General features: G+C 40.4%; 3 protein-coding genes across 4 annotated transcripts; 1 reads left to right on the forward strand and 2 right to left on the reverse strand.

The window, feature by feature from the left end:
• Positions 1-65: 65 nt before the first annotated feature.
• Positions 66-2808, reverse strand: LOC104953921 (vascular cell adhesion protein 1; the record flags this gene model as incomplete). The annotated part of the gene is made up of 5 exons (XM_010780968.1): positions 2736-2808; positions 2003-2073; positions 1511-1891; positions 420-725; positions 66-341 (listed from the first exon to the last, which is right to left on the reverse strand). Coding segments are annotated over exons 2-5 (1003 nt in total), but the record flags the coding sequence as incomplete, so codon positions are not given.
• A 288-nt stretch (positions 2809-3096) lies between these two features.
• Positions 3097-7731, reverse strand: fen1 (flap structure-specific endonuclease 1). The gene is made up of 12 exons (XM_010780956.1): positions 7633-7731; positions 7077-7195; positions 6715-6817; positions 6475-6577; positions 6182-6245; positions 5586-5695; positions 5102-5238; positions 4858-4924; positions 4582-4713; positions 4337-4488; positions 3535-3649; positions 3097-3430 (listed from the first exon to the last, which is right to left on the reverse strand). The coding sequence occupies exons 2-12, from the start codon at positions 7156-7158 to the stop codon at positions 3353-3355; spliced, it is 1143 nt and encodes a 380-aa protein (XP_010779258.1). The 5' UTR covers positions 7159-7195; positions 7633-7731; the 3' UTR covers positions 3097-3352.
• A 115-nt stretch (positions 7732-7846) lies between these two features.
• tm9sf1 (transmembrane 9 superfamily member 1) lies at positions 7847-15976 on the forward strand. 2 transcript variants are annotated; one of them, XM_010780957.1, is made up of 9 exons: positions 7847-8348; positions 9926-10137; positions 10685-10816; positions 11022-11144; positions 11350-11705; positions 12525-12679; positions 12877-13062; positions 14086-14359; positions 14969-15976. In XM_010780957.1, exons 2-9 carry the CDS (start codon positions 9931-9933, stop codon positions 15360-15362), a joined length of 1827 nt encoding a protein of 608 aa, XP_010779259.1. In that variant the 5' UTR covers positions 7847-8348; positions 9926-9930; the 3' UTR covers positions 15363-15976. The 2 variants fall into 2 exon arrangements, with proteins under 2 accessions (XP_010779259.1, XP_010779260.1); XM_010780958.1 differs by having other exon boundaries at positions 7847-8297.
• The last annotated feature ends 144 nt before the right edge of the window (positions 15977-16120 follow it).

Genomic DNA, 16120 nt, shown 5'->3' on the forward strand with positions numbered 1-16120 from the left:
AGCATGGTCAGATTCTACTCACTGGGAAACATGAGAACATTTCAAACCATGACTCCTGCAGCTACCTTCGAATATCAACGCACGTCCTTTCGATAGTTGAAGGCCCAAGACATTGCTGCACCCACAGAAATATGATCTGCCTCGATCACTGTTGGTGACTTCAAATACATAAAGCTGTGTGTTATCTTCCATCGTGTGCAGTCGGCCATCACTCATCATCATGAGCCAGGCAAAGCCGTCAGCAGCACGGATTCCTCTGCAGGAGCAAGTCAGATTCACCAAGCTGCCGACTGACACTGGATCAGCCGGACTGACGACCACCGTGACATCTTTGGGAGCGTCTAGAGGACACATGGAACGATGAGAAAAGATAATTTGTCTTGCCAGCTGCTATCAATAATAAAATAATGTAATGTTACATGAAACATGGAGAGTCTTTGTCTCCTCTGCTGTCTTCACATCTTTCCCTTCATTCACAGGATAGCTGGCAGAGCAGGTGATGTTGAATCCATCATGTTGGTCTGTCAGAGTGAGGGTCTTCTGGATCTTAGTCGTGAAGGTCCGATCTGGGTTTTCCTCCATTGTGTTGGGAGGGTCTTGTTGGAGAGTCCAGGTGAGTTTAGGAGGGGAGTGTGGACAGGGAGCTGGAGCTGAGCAGGTTACAGTGACAGATTCGGCCTCCTTCAGATCACCTGGGATCTCAATGGTGGGGCTCCGAGGAGAATCTGTGGAGTTTTCATACATTAACAGATTTTATCATAAAATTAAAATAATACAGATTGGTCACAAATCTGTATTATTGTATTGCATATTATTCAAGTGTGTCATTAAATACCCTACAAATGAATAAAATTAAATATTGACTTAATCTTGAAATAGTAATTATAGTGACTTAAAGAGGCCATATCATGTCTTTGGAGTCCTCCCATTCATGTACGTGTTAAATAGATTGTGTGCATGGAAATGGTCTGCAAAGACTACAATCCTTTAAATTCCCTCCAGAGTGAGTTTCTCCCACAAATTCCCTGCCTGCCTGAAACGCCACAAATGTTTACTTCCGTAACATAGTGACATCACTAGTTCCAGGTAACCAATCAGAGCAGACAGGGCTCTGGTTTCAGACAGAGGGTGAAAAGAGGTGCTGCAGCACAGGCAGTATGAGAACAATAAAGAGCTTTTTGAACATTAAAGCATGGAGACATGTCACAGTAGAGACACTACATACTGACAGTATATGAAACGTGAGAATTTGTCAAAACATGTCAAATAAAATAAAACTATTCTAACAAGCGTATTTATAAAAGACTTAAAGATCCTTTAAGGTTTTGATTTGTGACGTGGAATAGGATACAATTCATTTATTTGTTTTTATTACCAAACACTTCAGTCATCGAGAACCAGATGTTTTTTTTGTCCTAATCCTTTGGTGTGGTTTTCAAATGTACTTTCCTATCAGCATGTTACGTTCTCTAAAAGTATAGATTGACTGACAGAAACAAACTTCTCTTACCTTTAACTTTTATTTGAAGAGGATCACAAGTTTCCGTTCTGCGTAATGGCCGGTTGTCGATCCTAAAGAGGTAGCTGCCTGTGTAACTTGTGATTACACTGGAAAATAGGGTCGAGCAATCTTTCTGACTCAGGTCTCCAGTAAGACTCATAGGATAGATATTTTCCATCATGTTGCCGTTGAAAACCACTTTACTTCCAAAGTAGTAATAATAATTAGATTTAATCCACAATCCGGACGTTGGTCCTGTACGGTCAAATGTCTCTTCTGCATTTATGCTGAAGTTACATGGGATCTGCAGACAGGATCCACTCAGTGCTTCCATCTCCTGAGGTGTGGTAACAAGAGGCTGAGCATGTTCAGGACAAGAAGCCAGAGCACCTGTGGAACAAATTCATGATAAGTTCACATACAAAAATCAGCATGAAGGGAATGTTTAGAAAAAATGATCAGACGGATATTTTCTTTGCAGTGAGGGAAGGAACAGCTTACCTGAAACAAAGAAGACACTCAGTAACATGATGGCTGCCATTTTCACACGCTGGTCCGCAGACACTTCTCATCTGGATTTAGAAACAGTGACAGTTCGGTTACTTCCCATTCGTCGTCAGGATAAAACCCTGAAGTACAATTAATCAACTAAATACTTAATAACTATCTATGGGTACTTCTACTCATTTTACTCAAGTAGTTTCTTTGTGTTGTACTTTTTACTGCACTACTTCTATTTGATGACCTAAGGATTTCAAAACCTGCGAGATGAAACAATGGACTGCAAATACAACAGCCAAACAGTATAAAAACTAAATAAAATTACCTGCAACTTCAATTTGAAATGCATTTTACATGTTACTGCATCATTAAGAATAATCTGAATACAGTATTTTACGTTTAGTATATGTTATTGATTGTACTTGTACTCTTTGACGTAAGTCAGATTTTAAATGCAGATTTAATCGTTTTAAAAGTATTTTTTTTTATTGTGGTATTAGTACTTTTAGGTTAAGGATCATTATAATATATAATACTTCTTCCCCTCACTGATTTCTTCCTTTAGACATTATACCCCATTTTGAATAGTTATATTCAATAATAATATCCGAACAAACAAACTCCTTTTATCAGACCCTATTTCTCTTATGATTGAACAGATGAACAAAATAACTATGTGGCTTAAAACACTATATTCAAATTCACTAAAAAGCAGTAAAATTATTCATCTTACCTCGGGGGAAATGGAGAAAACAAGGCGTTGAACCTTACAAAAGACTAAAAAACATACTTCCACATCGGTCGGGTAATACAAAAGGATGTTGTGAAACAAGGTTTAAAGCTTTTATAGCTGCTACACACCACATGAACCCTGTTTCTACAGAAACGAAAGCCCTTGAAACTACTCTTCCTGTTATTTTATCACACAAGCACAATAATGGACACACTATAGTGACGGATTACAAAATGTGTCTTTTTTTCATCTTTAACCCGATGTACTGGGTTTTGTCGTACTTACTGTCTGCCATGACATTTCATTTCATTTAAAATAAATATGTGACAAAATTCACATCAATAGGATGGCAACAAATTATTTTATAAATATGCTTTTATTCAATACCGGAAAACATACTTTGAAAAAAGCCTCAAACACTTATTTAGATATTTTTTTAACATCAACAAAATCCAGTTGGTCATGTACATACAGGATTGTTCAGCTGAACCTGTAACATGCAGCTTTCTCCTGCCTCACCTGGAGCCAAACGTTGGTTTTAACACTTTTTATTTAATAGGATGATATTTATTACAATATGAAATCTAAAAGGAATCACAAGGAGCCCAATGCTCAGTCTATCTCCCCTTCTTGAATTTGCCCGGCGTGGCTCCGGTCTTCTGCTTCTTCTTTGCAGATCCTTTAAGCTCAGGTTCCTTAAAGAAAAGCAGAACAAACAAATCTATTTAGGTTCATAGAAAATGCAACGATCCCATTGTTTTGGATTCACGCAGTCACTCTGATATTGTTCTGAATGTACCTTCCGCTTGGAGGACAGAGACCCGGTGACGCTGAAGAAAGAGTCGAGTCGTCCCTGAGTGCTGCCCTGTCGGCTCTTGGAGATCTTCTTACAGCCGTTACGGATCCTGTCCTCGCTGCACACAAATGCATCAATCGATAAATACAAATGCACATTATCGTTATCATCCTGAACTTTGAACACATTATTTCTCAGCAATAAACAAGCATTTAAACCAGCATTTAGAAGATGGTGACGAACACTCAGGTATGTGCTCTCAACCTGGGGCTGGATCATTTGGAGACTTCTTTTTTGGACGGATTTGCGATATGACTTTCAATATTATAGAGTATGCTTTTTTTTTTTTAAGATATCTTTTGGCCTTTATTAGAGATACCATTTTTAAAAAAAACATTATTCACGATAAGGGTGAAAAATATATCAAAGTGATCTTAGTTTGATTTTAAGAGGATCTATATTAAACGAGGACTTTTTAATTTAAGTCTTTAGAACACCGTTTGTAGGTCTGGACTTTAATAATTAATTTAGAAAGGTTTTTCAACATAACTGATATTGAATTAGTCATTTTTAAGATTTTCATCAAATGAAGATGGATGTTGCAGCTGCATCTAAACCACATATATGAGGGAAAAAGGCCATATGTTTAAGTGATGCTTGGACTAAAAACTCTGCCTCTGTGACTGGCAGTGCAGCCTAGTGGTCAGACGGTGTATACACAGCTGATCTGCTCATAATCATTGCAATAACACATGTCGTGATCATCATCAAAGCAACAAAACCCAATGAATCTCTGCTGGTTCACCTGAACTGTTTCTCGCTACACATGTACTGGATCAGCCCCTCCTCATCCGGCTCCCCCCACTTCAGATCCACAGTGGTACAATCCACCACTTCTGCATTTAAAAACAAAGCTCTGGCCTCTCTATACAGCCAGTCCTCTGGAGGGGGGTGCTTCTGCATGAAGGAAAAAAAGGACATAAACAATGAGAAACGAGAACTCATTCATTAAACTTCCTGGACTTATGGATGGTAGCAGACGTGGATTACCTTGGTGTCGATGTTTTCCAGGATCTCCTCAATGCTGCCGTGCTGCTTGATCAGATCGATGGCCCTCTTGGGACCGATTCCCTTGATGGTGCCACAGTAGTCACAGCCCAGAAGGATACACAGGTCTATGAACTACAGGAGGAGAGAGGTGGAGTTCATTCAAACATATCACCTGTGTACCTGGTCCAACGGTGGTTATATTCCCACAGTGCAAACTCCAAATAAAAAAAAATACATTTGTATTATGTACAAATTACTGCTGCAATATTTCTTTACCTGTTCATTGGTGAGGCCGATGTCCTGCAGGATGCGACTGAAGTGGAACTCCTGGATAGGAAGTTTCCTAAAAACAAATACATTTTGCGACGTTTTATCAAGTCCATAAAATAAATAAATTCTTATTACTATTGTTTGTGTTGCAACACTGGGCATATCATCTCCTCTTCAGGAACATCTGTGCTACAGAGGCTGAGAGCAGTGGGTATGAACGATGCAGTGACTGTGGGATGCAGGTGCTTACTTTGCTTCACTGGCGGTCATGTGTCTGAGCAGGATATTTGTCCCAAAGGTCAGCCCGTCCATATCCTCCGTTGCTGTTCCAAACACCTTCCCTGCTTTAACCAGAGCAGCACAGCTGGCCTCCGCCTCACACGGAGCCTACAGGACAAAACACATCCAATGATATTTCCAATGATGATTCCCTCAGACCTGTTCTGCTGCCGTTGATCTCTCTGACATCTCTCTGAGGGCTTAGAGTAAGTAGGAGGCATTTCACTGTACATTCACTTTAAATCTACTTCTTAATGTATCCAAATGTATGAAGCGTGAGAGGATTCAGATTCAGTTGTTAAGGCAGACAAAAATCTACTTTTTCTTTTTGGAAACCTGCCTATCGGGATAATAACCATGCACTTGCAAAAACCTCATGATGGGATATATTTTACAAGACTTATTGGAAAAGTCTCTTTTGATAGAAATCCAGTAAAAGTGAGAGTAGATCTTACCTCAACGTAGGGCACTCCCATCAGGGTCAGCAGCTTCTTGCACTCGTCGTTATGATGCTTGGTCACTTTTACCAGACGCCTGGTGAATTTGTCGATATTCTCTTGCTCCCCTGGGTCAAGACAAATCATTTATCAAATGAATCTCAACCATGTAAAAAAGCTTAAATATAAGTATAAAGACTGATGATGCTGGTTTACACCCCTGCTAATAACCAAATATACACACTGATTTTGATCCACCACATATTATGGCTGCTCAATTAATCGTATTTTAATCGCAATTACGATTATGGCTTTTAACGATTACGAAAACAACCTAATCGAAATAAAACGATTATTTTTTTTATTATTACTTTATTTTATTTTTTTAATAAAACAATTTTTGTATTGGTTTTTCAGTTGAATTATACTTAAAGTTCAGGGTAATCAACTGTTCAAAACATACTGTTAAAAAAACAATTCTCCAATGAATTGATGTTTTCAAAGTAAATGGATAATCGTTTTTAATAATCGTGAGATTATGATTTTTGCCATAATCGAGCAGCCCTACCACATATGACAAATTTTAAAGAAAGGGATACAAATATGAACTGTACCCATTTCCTGAGCTTGAGCGAGCTGCTTCTCAGCTTCCGCCCTCCTCTCCCCTCGCTTCTCCAACTAGGGGTGACAAGAAGAGCGAAGATAGAGTAAGAGAATGAGTTAACAAAAGACAGGATGTAGGGTTTTAATAAGCAAACGTAAATAACGATCTCAATAATACAGTGAGTGCAATTGTAGTTGCCCCCTTTTGATTACCAAATAGCTCTAACACATGTAAACAGCTGTAAAACGTTTACATGGCATGTACTGATCTCTCAGACAACAGGAAATCCGAGCTCATACTAACCTCTACTGACTTGAGCTGTGGGGGCTTTCCGTCAAACACGTACACAGGTTTGATTCCATATTCCAGCATGCGGATCGTCCGGTAGAACATTCCCATCAGGTGGCTGAGGAAACGAGGTGGCAGAAATGTTTCAGCATTGGGTCCAGATATGAGCTACGTCGTCTAGGATCAAGAAAATAACTACGGCCTCTTTAGTGTGTCTCCTATTACGACTTAATGTCTGTATTGTAGTGGCTTTACCTCGTCGTCTCGCCATCCTCATTCTGCAGTAGGTTCCCGTCCTGTCTCACAGCGATCAGGAACTGGTAGATACACATGGAGGCATCTATTGCAATTTTCCTACCTGCAAACGTTTAGAAAAGCAGTTAGCTAACTATAAGGCAAGTTTATAAGGCATTGTGATCTATGACATGGTTTCTATGCAAGCCTTCATTCACTATATAATGGCTCTTATTTCTGGAAGTGATTCATCCTCCATCTCTCATATCCCCATACCATCTGATACCACATTGATGCCAGGGGAGATCATTAAACTCATCTGATCTCTTTCACACTTCTAGTACAGTCATCAATAAGTAGGGAAAGGGACCTGTAACATTTACCAAAGTAGTTCTTGATGTCTTGCTCTTTGATGGCACCGGGGGCCTGATCAGCGATCAGTTTAGTAAGCCCGTGAATTCCCATTGTGTTTGGCTGAAGCTCAAACTGAAATCACAAAAATCTGAAAAACAATGTTTAATTATTATTCTGTTGTCACACACACGCAATTGAGGTCTTCCAGTGTTGTTTAGCATATAACATTACACGACTCTGCTTTTAAAGTGTACATGTTTACACGCGTCCTACTTTGACTGATGCATGCCGAATTAAAGATGATTCGAGGAAAAGCTATCATACGCTTGTTTATATGATTGTGGGTGACGGGGAAAGAAGGACATATTAAATATTCAGTTTTTGAGGGGGATTTGGTTTGCAGGACAGACCGTGTCATGGTGAGTAGCTTTGTCACACACAGCTTCAAAGCTGCAGCTGCTAGGCTAAATCATAATGAATGTCACAGGCATACTAATTGTACATGCTAGCAGGGGATAGCATTATTGTATCGTTGTACTTTAAACTTCCGATGAAGTTAATCAATTGTAATGTTTATTAACTCACCACGTAGCTTTTTCCCTCGAGTCTGTGAGCACTGTGGCGGGTCTCTTTCGCGGGAAATAAAATATCAGACATCGCCTATCAATCTATCGAGCTCGGCATCCTCAGAGACACTGAAGAAATGCGCATCGATTGTGCACGTTTGATTAACCAGGTCTGAGTTCTAGTGAGGAAGTACTGGAAGGGCATTCATTGGTTCATTGAGGTTGAAGGAAATCCGGTCAACACAGCATAATAACAGAGTCGCTTATTTTGAGGGTTCAAAAGGATTCAATTGTGTTTTTCGGTTACGTTATAGCAGTAAAATAAACCTGGTTAATGTCGAATGGCTCGTGAGAGGAACATTTCCCCGGCTGCGAATTACCGGTAAGGTCGGAGGTGTGTTTTTGTTTCTCCGCCCACTCCGGAAAACTCAACGGAGTCGTCGTTATTTTTATTTTTTAAGGTGACGTGGAGTCGAACCCCCTCTTCGACACTGGCTCATGTGTCAATAAAAGTACTTGATGTACCCGGATAGGATCGCCATGAATGCATAATACGTTGGGACATAGCACCGTGGTTTTCCAGGATGTTCCGCTGTAAATCTTTACATTGAGCATCGGCGCATACCGGAGCTGAGTCCACTGAGTCGGGCCTGAGACAGAGGAGACAGACGAGCGGACAGACAGGTTTGGACGGATCTGCAGCATTGGACCTGGAGTGACATAACTGTGATACTGGTATAGCAGATTTCTCCAACTACCACCCTGTAGTCATTTGAGTCGTCCATGCTTAAAATAAAAATCCAATATGCATATTTTGGATAACGCAATGTTGATTTAGATAAGTCGTTTGTTTTACACGAATCAGGGAGGCCCATCATTATAGTCTCATTCATTTGAGTGGAATCTGCTAAACAAATAGGAGGCCCACTGCGTTTTCTGGCACTCTAATAGTTGAGCTTATTGTAAATGTAGTATTAGAGAAAAGTCAATGTAGCAATCACTCACAACATTTCACTAAACAGAGTTGAAACAAGCATGGCTTTTTTAGTCCTCGGTTGCTGATGGAATTATTGGCCTAGCTAAAATTATTAATTGTGTAATCTAAAAACAGTCTTTTCAAATGTGATATTTTAATGGCTCTCCTGGCACTAAATAATTTAGGAGGTCTGCATGTGTCGTGCTGAAGAGTCATACCAGGAAACAGATTGAAACTGAAGAGTACACACACACAAGTGATCTGCCTCTTGAGACTTTCCTTCTGAACCTCAGGAGAGAATTCATCAGAGAGCTCGTCCACACTAGCAGAACTTCATATACCACTCTGGTTAGAAAAAAAAGCTAAATCATTATTTGCTGTGAAAAAACATGCCCACTATTTAGCAAGCAAATACACTCAAGTTTAAACTGGTAACAGCTGTCACCGTGCATTCCAACTTTTCCTCCTTGTTAACTTGTTAAAAGTCAGCATGGTGATCCAGAAGACGGAGTACAAGTTGTTATAATTGCGATTGAATTGCATTAAAACTGCACGCCACACAGACATCTCAGAAAGGTTGCATTGCCGTGACATTTGACCTGTAACGTGACATCAGTGCTGAGTATGGATTAACCTCTTAAATTCTATTATATATCAAAATACATGATCATTGCTTTTCTTTGTGAGGTTGAGGACAGGTTAATTATTGATTAATAATAATTTCAGATTATTGGTTTGAAATAGGAAGGTCTGTATTTGTATATAAGTTGTCAATGCTCATTTAGGGCTTTCAGAAAAGAAGAAATCCCCCTAGCATCACACTCGATTGTGGCATTATCGTTGCACTTTAAACATTTAATGCTACTAAGTATTTCCATGCAGTGTAAAACGATGTTTGAATTTGAGAACAACAGTATGCCGATGAATTCTGGGGAGACGCTTTTACTAAATAAATGATACTGGTCTGCAGAACAGCATCCTTGGGCTATGACACTTTGTGTATACTCTCGCAAAGTCATCACAGACAGAAACAAATTAACAGAGCTCATTTAATTCTAGTCATAAAATCCCCCATGACTATAAAACTGATGAAACTCATTGTAACACACAGTGTCTCACTGCTGTTAGCGTGTCTCTTGTTATCCATTTGTATTTGTTAGAACAGGTTGAAGTGACTTTGCACAAAACTCTCCCCTTGACACATAAATCACACGTCAGGTGTTAGTGGCATGGACACGACTTGACTTCTTGACTTTAAATGAGAGACATACTCTTAGTCTCAGGACGGATAAACAGCTGTTCCCATGAACTGATCCACTGTCCATCTTTGCACCAGGGGTTATGCGGTGTGGAATAGGACACCTGCCAGGGGGCTGCCAGAGGACGATGGGCCTGCACTGCGTCTTGATCCTGTGCTTGTTCTCAGGCTGGGCAGTGGGCTATAAACAGGGGGAGAACGTGACTCTCTATGTCAACAAAGTGGGTCCTTATCATAACCCCCAGGAGACATATCACTACTACACCCTGCCTGTTTGCAGACCGGAGAAGGTCAGTCTTTGTTCTGATTCGCTGTGTGCTGTTGTCTGCTGAAGCTCACAAAGAGAGATTATGTTGTCTATAACAGTTACGTCTCAGCATTTGTTGTAACATTTATCTGAAAGGTAGTGTTTCTCCACTAGGCCACGAGGGTCCAATTCAACTTGCAAAATGGCTTGGCTTAATGTTGCAAAATCTATGAACACATGATTTGAATACAGAATAAAAATGACCCTTTTACAGGTAGAAGAATTGGTAATATATGTTCAAATGTATTTATGACACAGTATAATATAGACTGAAATAAAAGGTATTATTTTATGCCATCTGTGATTTTATGTCGAGAGAATTTCACCTGGTTTAAGATTTAATTAATGTTGCATTGCTTAAGAGACATGTCCTTTCAGTCGTGTTATTTTTTAGTTATGTTTCCCTGCTTTAATTACCTCATCATAGCTTTTACATTTTGAAATCACTTATTCACAGAATTGTGACCAACTTGTGCTTTCTGCTGCTTTTTGTACCCTCTGTTACTCATGTTGTAACACTTCTTCTTCAGGTGCATCACAAGTCCCTGAGTCTGGGAGAAGTGTTGGATGGCGACAGGATGGCAGAGTCCTTATATTACATTCGATTCAGGGAGAACGTGGAGAAAAAGCCTCTTTGCACGCTCACACTTTCAGAAATACAGGTATGTTTGTGGACAGTTTGAACTTAATCCGTAAACTACCAGGCACCTTGTGTGAAGCTTAAATTCCCCCGGATCATAGTGTACTTATCTGTTTATGCTATTTAGTGCTTTTAATACTTATCATTGCTTAACATAGTGTGGGGTTAAATGCCGTGGCCTGTGAAACAAATGGGGTCTGATTATGGATATGTTTTGTGTGTCTCAGGTGGACGAACTTCGTGAGGCCATCGAGGAACTCTTTTACTTCGAGTTTGTCCTGGACGACATTCCAATCTTGGGCTTTGTGGGCTACATAGAGGAGAGCGGCTTCCTGCCCCACAGCCACAAGGTAAACCTCTTCCTGAGGGATTGTGGGATATGTAAATTCTATTTGGGATGCAAAGAGAAAGAAGGTGTACGGTTTCATCTTTAGGCAAAGTCCCGGTTTCATCTGAACCACACCTACTGTAATTATTTTTTTTTTAATCTCTCTCTCCCTCTTTCTCTTTGTTTACTCTCCTTTGTCTCCTCCCCTCCCCTCTCACCCCCTACAGGTGGGTTTGTGGACTCATCTAGACTTCAACATTGAGTACAATGGCGACACAGTGATATTTGCCAATGTATCAGTGAAAGACGTGAAACCTGTTCCCCTGGAGGAGGGCGTGGGTTCAGTGGGGGGAGTCGGGGTGGGAGGAGGCAGCCTGGTCGTCACCCACACGTACAGCGTGCGCTGGTTCGAGTCCCCTCTGCCTCACTCGAGGAGAGCCGAGCGTCTCAGAGATTACTCGTTCTTCCCCAAAACACTGGAGATCCACTGGCTCTCCATCATTAACTCGCTGGTGCTGGTGGTGCTGCTGCTGGGCTTCGTCATCATCATCCTCATGCGGGTCCTGAAGAATGACTTTGCCAGGTTAGTCGGGCCTATAAATGTGAGACTTTGTGTTTCATGTCTTTTTAAATATGGAAATTATACTATAGAAAAACACAAGGGAAAGAAGATAAAGACTGTAGGCTATTGAAAACATCTCAAATAGAGTTTCACAATCTTATACCAACAGAAAAAAAGTAACGTCATTTAGACAATTCTTAAATCTATTGGGAGGAAAAACATCATAGACAGTAAGGTGAATATTTTTTGCTTTTTGCAGTTTTTCTCTTGAGAATTTTAAAGACATTTATCATTTTTTTTGGACATTTTCAAGTAATAATTATATAATCAATTTATAATTTGTAAATACATTTGATAATTTGCTCAATTATAAAAAAATACTCAGCATGTGCAGCCCTTATTTGACTGTCTTTTGAGAAGGTAGTTCAAAGATTGATTTAAAAGTCTAAAAATAGCATTAAACTTTAAAGGCATACATTTTGGCTTTAAATACCTTTGACTCTCTTTTGGTCATAAGGCTGTAGATTTAACAAGTCTGAGTCCAAGGACAGGCTAGTTTAAATGTTGTATACGTTAGATTTCTATTACATTTCAATGAAAGAATTAGAACATTTTGTTCATGTATATTCACAGATAAATACGGATGATATTAAATATCCAGGATTATATTTTCAAATTGGAACAGTATCAAAAAATAGCAAACAGGAAATCAAATCTAACTCCAAGAATGGGAAATAACTCAAATCAAGCAGTCTAGGATCATTAGTTTCTTCCTCTATCTTCTCACTTAGTCCTCCTCATCTACTCCTGTACCTGAAAGCCTTCTCCCCTCACCTGCAGGTACAATGTGGAGGAGGAGGGCGGCTGTGATGATCTGGACCAGGGAGACAACGGCTGGAAGATCATCCACACTGACGTCTTCAGGTTTCCCCCTTACAAAAGCCTGCTGTGTGCCGTGCTGGGGGTGGGGGCTCAGTTCCTTACTCTTGCCACAGGTGGGCATTCATTCTCAAATACACCCAAACAGTATTAGGAGGATCATTGTTCTGTTTGAAAACCCAGACAGCACTGACCCGCAGCAGCAGTCTTTGTACTGACCAGCAAAGGGACATAACAGCTAGAAACCTGATGATGGCATACACACACAGGTCATATGTAAAGGTGTCTGATCACTTTAATGTGTCCTCATCAGGAATCATCCTCATGGCTTTGCTGGGAATGTTTAACGTGCATCGCCATGGCGCCATCAACTCTGCTGCCATCGTCCTGTACGCTCTGACCAGCTGTGTGTCGGGCTACGTGTCCTGCAGCTTCTACACACAGATCAACGGACAGCGCTGGGTGTGGAACATCATCCTCACCTCCTCCCTCTTCTCCGGTGAGTCTGATATGGAGGGTCTGGGATCACTTCACACTCTGGTTGTGAGAGCAGGGTAAACAGTACTTAAGATAAGAAAGATAAGATACGATACGATTAGACTTTATTTATCCAGAAGGAAATTCTTGTGCCAGGGTTACACAAGTAAAGCATTTGAATTTTTTTTATATTTGCAGGTAATCAAAACTTGATGTATCTGTTATTGCATAAGATTATCTCCTCTCTGCCAATCGCTTGAGGGTTGTGTTACCCATTTAGCAGCTTCCATCCTCAGTCCTTGTTTGCTTTTCTCCTTATTTCTTTCATCACAGCTCTTACATTTCCCTCTTGACATTTTCAATGTAGGCATTAAGCTGTCATTGAAAAATGCCATAATTAAGCTTTAAAAGGAACCAATTGATACGGATGAATTTTAACTGATGTTTGGCCTTTTAAACTGTCTGTAGATTCACACTATGGTCTCTAAGGAGCAACATTTAGCTAACTTTTACACTTAAATAATGTTAATAATGTATTCACAATGATTCTTTTGACCATTTTGTAACTTAGTAACTTTACCTAAACTTTTCATATATCGTCTTATAAGGAAGCTGTCTGTTTTTTTTACACCGCTATTGTTCATACACACTTTTGCTTTAAGTGTTACTTTACACATTTAGAAGATAAACTGGAATTATTTCACCCATGCCTAGCTTTTACAGCTTTGATGGAATGACTTTGTGTCTTTTTAATGCCTAGTGTAAACAGCAGTCTCATTTGTATAATGGGACAAAGCTGTTCAACTCAATTTATAATCTATTCATTTCTGCAGGTTCAGGTTCAAGAAGTTGTTTTAAATAGAGCATTTCTGGCACATACAAATTGATCTTATTCAGTAACCCAGCAGCTATATATTTTCATCATTAAATATAATGAATCACTTAACCCTAACCCATTTTAACTATACCCCGGTGCATACTTTCTCAAAAAAAGGTGATGATGAAAACGTGTGTTCTTTATTAAATCCGTCCTTCATCCCCACAGCTCCTCTGTTCCTGACATGGAGTGTTGTGAACTCCATCCACTGGTGGAGCGGCTCCACTCAGGCTCTGCCGGCCACCACCGTGCTGCTCATCCTGGGGGCCTGGGTGCTGGTGGGCTTCCCGCTCACCGTCATCGGAGGCATTGTGGGAAAGAATCGAGCGGGCAGCTTCCAGGCGCCGTGCCGCACTCGAAACATCGCCCGGCAGATCCCTACGCAGCCGTGGTACAAACACACGGCCGTGCACATGGCCATCGGCGGCTTCCTGCCTTTCAGGTGAGACGTCTTGATGTGTGGGGAAGGGTGCTTCAGTCTAAGGGGGAATTTAAGACCACCTCTCCATACAGTTAAACAGTTTTGGTGTGAAGTGATTGGGATAGTAATACCGTTCTTCCCAACATCATATTGCTGAACGACGATTCTACTATTAATCTATTTAACCAACCCAAAGGGCTGCATTCTGCTGGTTTAACCGCCAATAAATCCGTATCACACAATGAACACCCTGAATCTTATGTTTATTGATTAATGGATATCTTCCTTTCATAATATATTAATCTCCAAGCTGTCCTTTGCATCTGGAAACCATTCTGTAGCCATTAGCAGAGCTGTGACCCTGTTATACGTTCTCCTTTCTGTATTTATATTTATATTATTTGTATCTATACTTTTGTGCTAGCTTTTGAAGATAGTTTGAAAAATAAAAATTGGTCACAAAAGAAGCATTGTAGGAGAATGACTATAATGATTAAATATTTTTATTTGGGAATAAACTTTTAACGGTTAACTAACAGGTGTATCCAGACAAATGGTAAAAACATAAAAAGTACAGCCTTTAGATTTTGGTTTTAACCCACTTGTTTCTATTTTTAACATTTGTTCCAGTGCCATCTCAGTGGAGCTGTACTACATCTTCGCCACCGTTTGGGGCAGAGAGCACTACACGCTCTACGGCATCCTGCTGTGCGTCTTCGCCATCCTCCTCTCAGTGGGCGCCTGCATCTCCGTCGCGCTCACCTACTTCCTGCTGTCCGGCGAAGACCACCGGTGGTGGTGGCGCAGCGTCCTGAGCACCGGCTCCACCGGCCTCTTCATCTTCGTCTACTCTGTTTTCTACTACCGGAACCGGTCGTCGATGAGCGGCCTGGTGCAGAGCACGGAGTTCTTCGGCTACTCTCTGCTCACGGCTCTGGTCTTCTCTCTGATGCTGGGCAGCGTGTCGTTCTGGGCCTCACTTGCGTTTATTCGCTACATCTACCGTAGCCTCAAGATGGACTAAAAATGTGAATACACACATGGCAATAAACAATCCTCATTCTACTCTTGCTTTCAATCATACACACATCCCCTATGCCACAGGAGTAAAGGGGCCTTGATTTTAGCGAGAGCCGATGGTTGAAAGAAAGCTACTATTGTAACACGGTTGGATTATGTATTTACGGATAAAATCTGATATTTCTGTACAAAGGGATAGTTGTGTACTATCAGGAGTGAAAGTGTAAAAATGTATGAGCTAGGGGGGGTGAATGGATTTAATCATTGTGTGATGTAGTGGCATCTGGTTCCTACTTAATGCTCGAATAAGGCTTGGCAGGCTCTAGTCTTTAATTCCCACATTGCACCAGACTCATACTGTAGTTTTAGTAAAAATGCAGCGGTGCTGGTGTTATTACTTGCAATTATACTCCACACGCAAACAGTCTCAACAGCCAATTTACATATGGGAATAATAGTTTTGCAAGTCACCTGTCAAGCTACACATGGCCCTACAGAGGATAGGAGGAATGTAGTTTAGAAGAAAGTTGGTGATGGAAGCAACATTGTATGTTATGGTCACCATTGACTGGTTTTGGTTCTGTAAATAGTCTTTTCAATAAAATGCTTTTAATACAATAGTGCCAGCAAGAAATTCAGGATTTTTTTTCATGGGTTTTTATATTGTACATTTACTCTACTTTTTGAGAAGCCAATTTGAACATCTTTATGATCACGGAAAATGCTACATTTGTAGTTGCTATCCTTTTTTTTTTTTATACA

This window comes from Notothenia coriiceps, unplaced genomic scaffold (genome assembly GCF_000735185.1).
Source record: "Notothenia coriiceps isolate Sejong01 unplaced genomic scaffold, NC01 NC01_scaffold00022303, whole genome shotgun sequence".
In the NCBI taxonomy this organism is placed as follows: domain Eukaryota; kingdom Metazoa; phylum Chordata; class Actinopteri; order Perciformes; family Nototheniidae; genus Notothenia; species Notothenia coriiceps.

Excerpts from the sequence above, each read along its gene's own strand:
- fen1 (XM_010780956.1), bottom strand. The coding sequence starts at position 7,158 with ATGGGAATTCACGGGCTTACTAAACTGATCGCTGATCAGGCCCCCGGT. Across the intron at positions 5,696-6,181 it reads CGCTCAAGCTCAGGAAATGG|GGGAGCAAGAGAATATCGAC; the intron begins GTACAGTTCATA and ends GTCTTGACCCAG. Across the intron at positions 4,925-5,101 it reads ATGACCGCCAGTGAAGCAAA|GAAACTTCCTATCCAGGAGT; the intron begins GTAAGCACCTGC and ends ATTTGTTTTTAG.
- tm9sf1 (XM_010780957.1), top strand. The coding sequence starts at position 9,931 with ATGCGGTGTGGAATAGGACACCTGCCAGGGGGCTGCCAGAGGACGATG. Across the intron at positions 10,138-10,684 it reads CTGTTTGCAGACCGGAGAAG|GTGCATCACAAGTCCCTGAG; the intron begins GTCAGTCTTTGT and ends CTTCTTCTTCAG. Across the intron at positions 10,817-11,021 it reads TCACACTTTCAGAAATACAG|GTGGACGAACTTCGTGAGGC; the intron begins GTATGTTTGTGG and ends TGTGTGTCTCAG.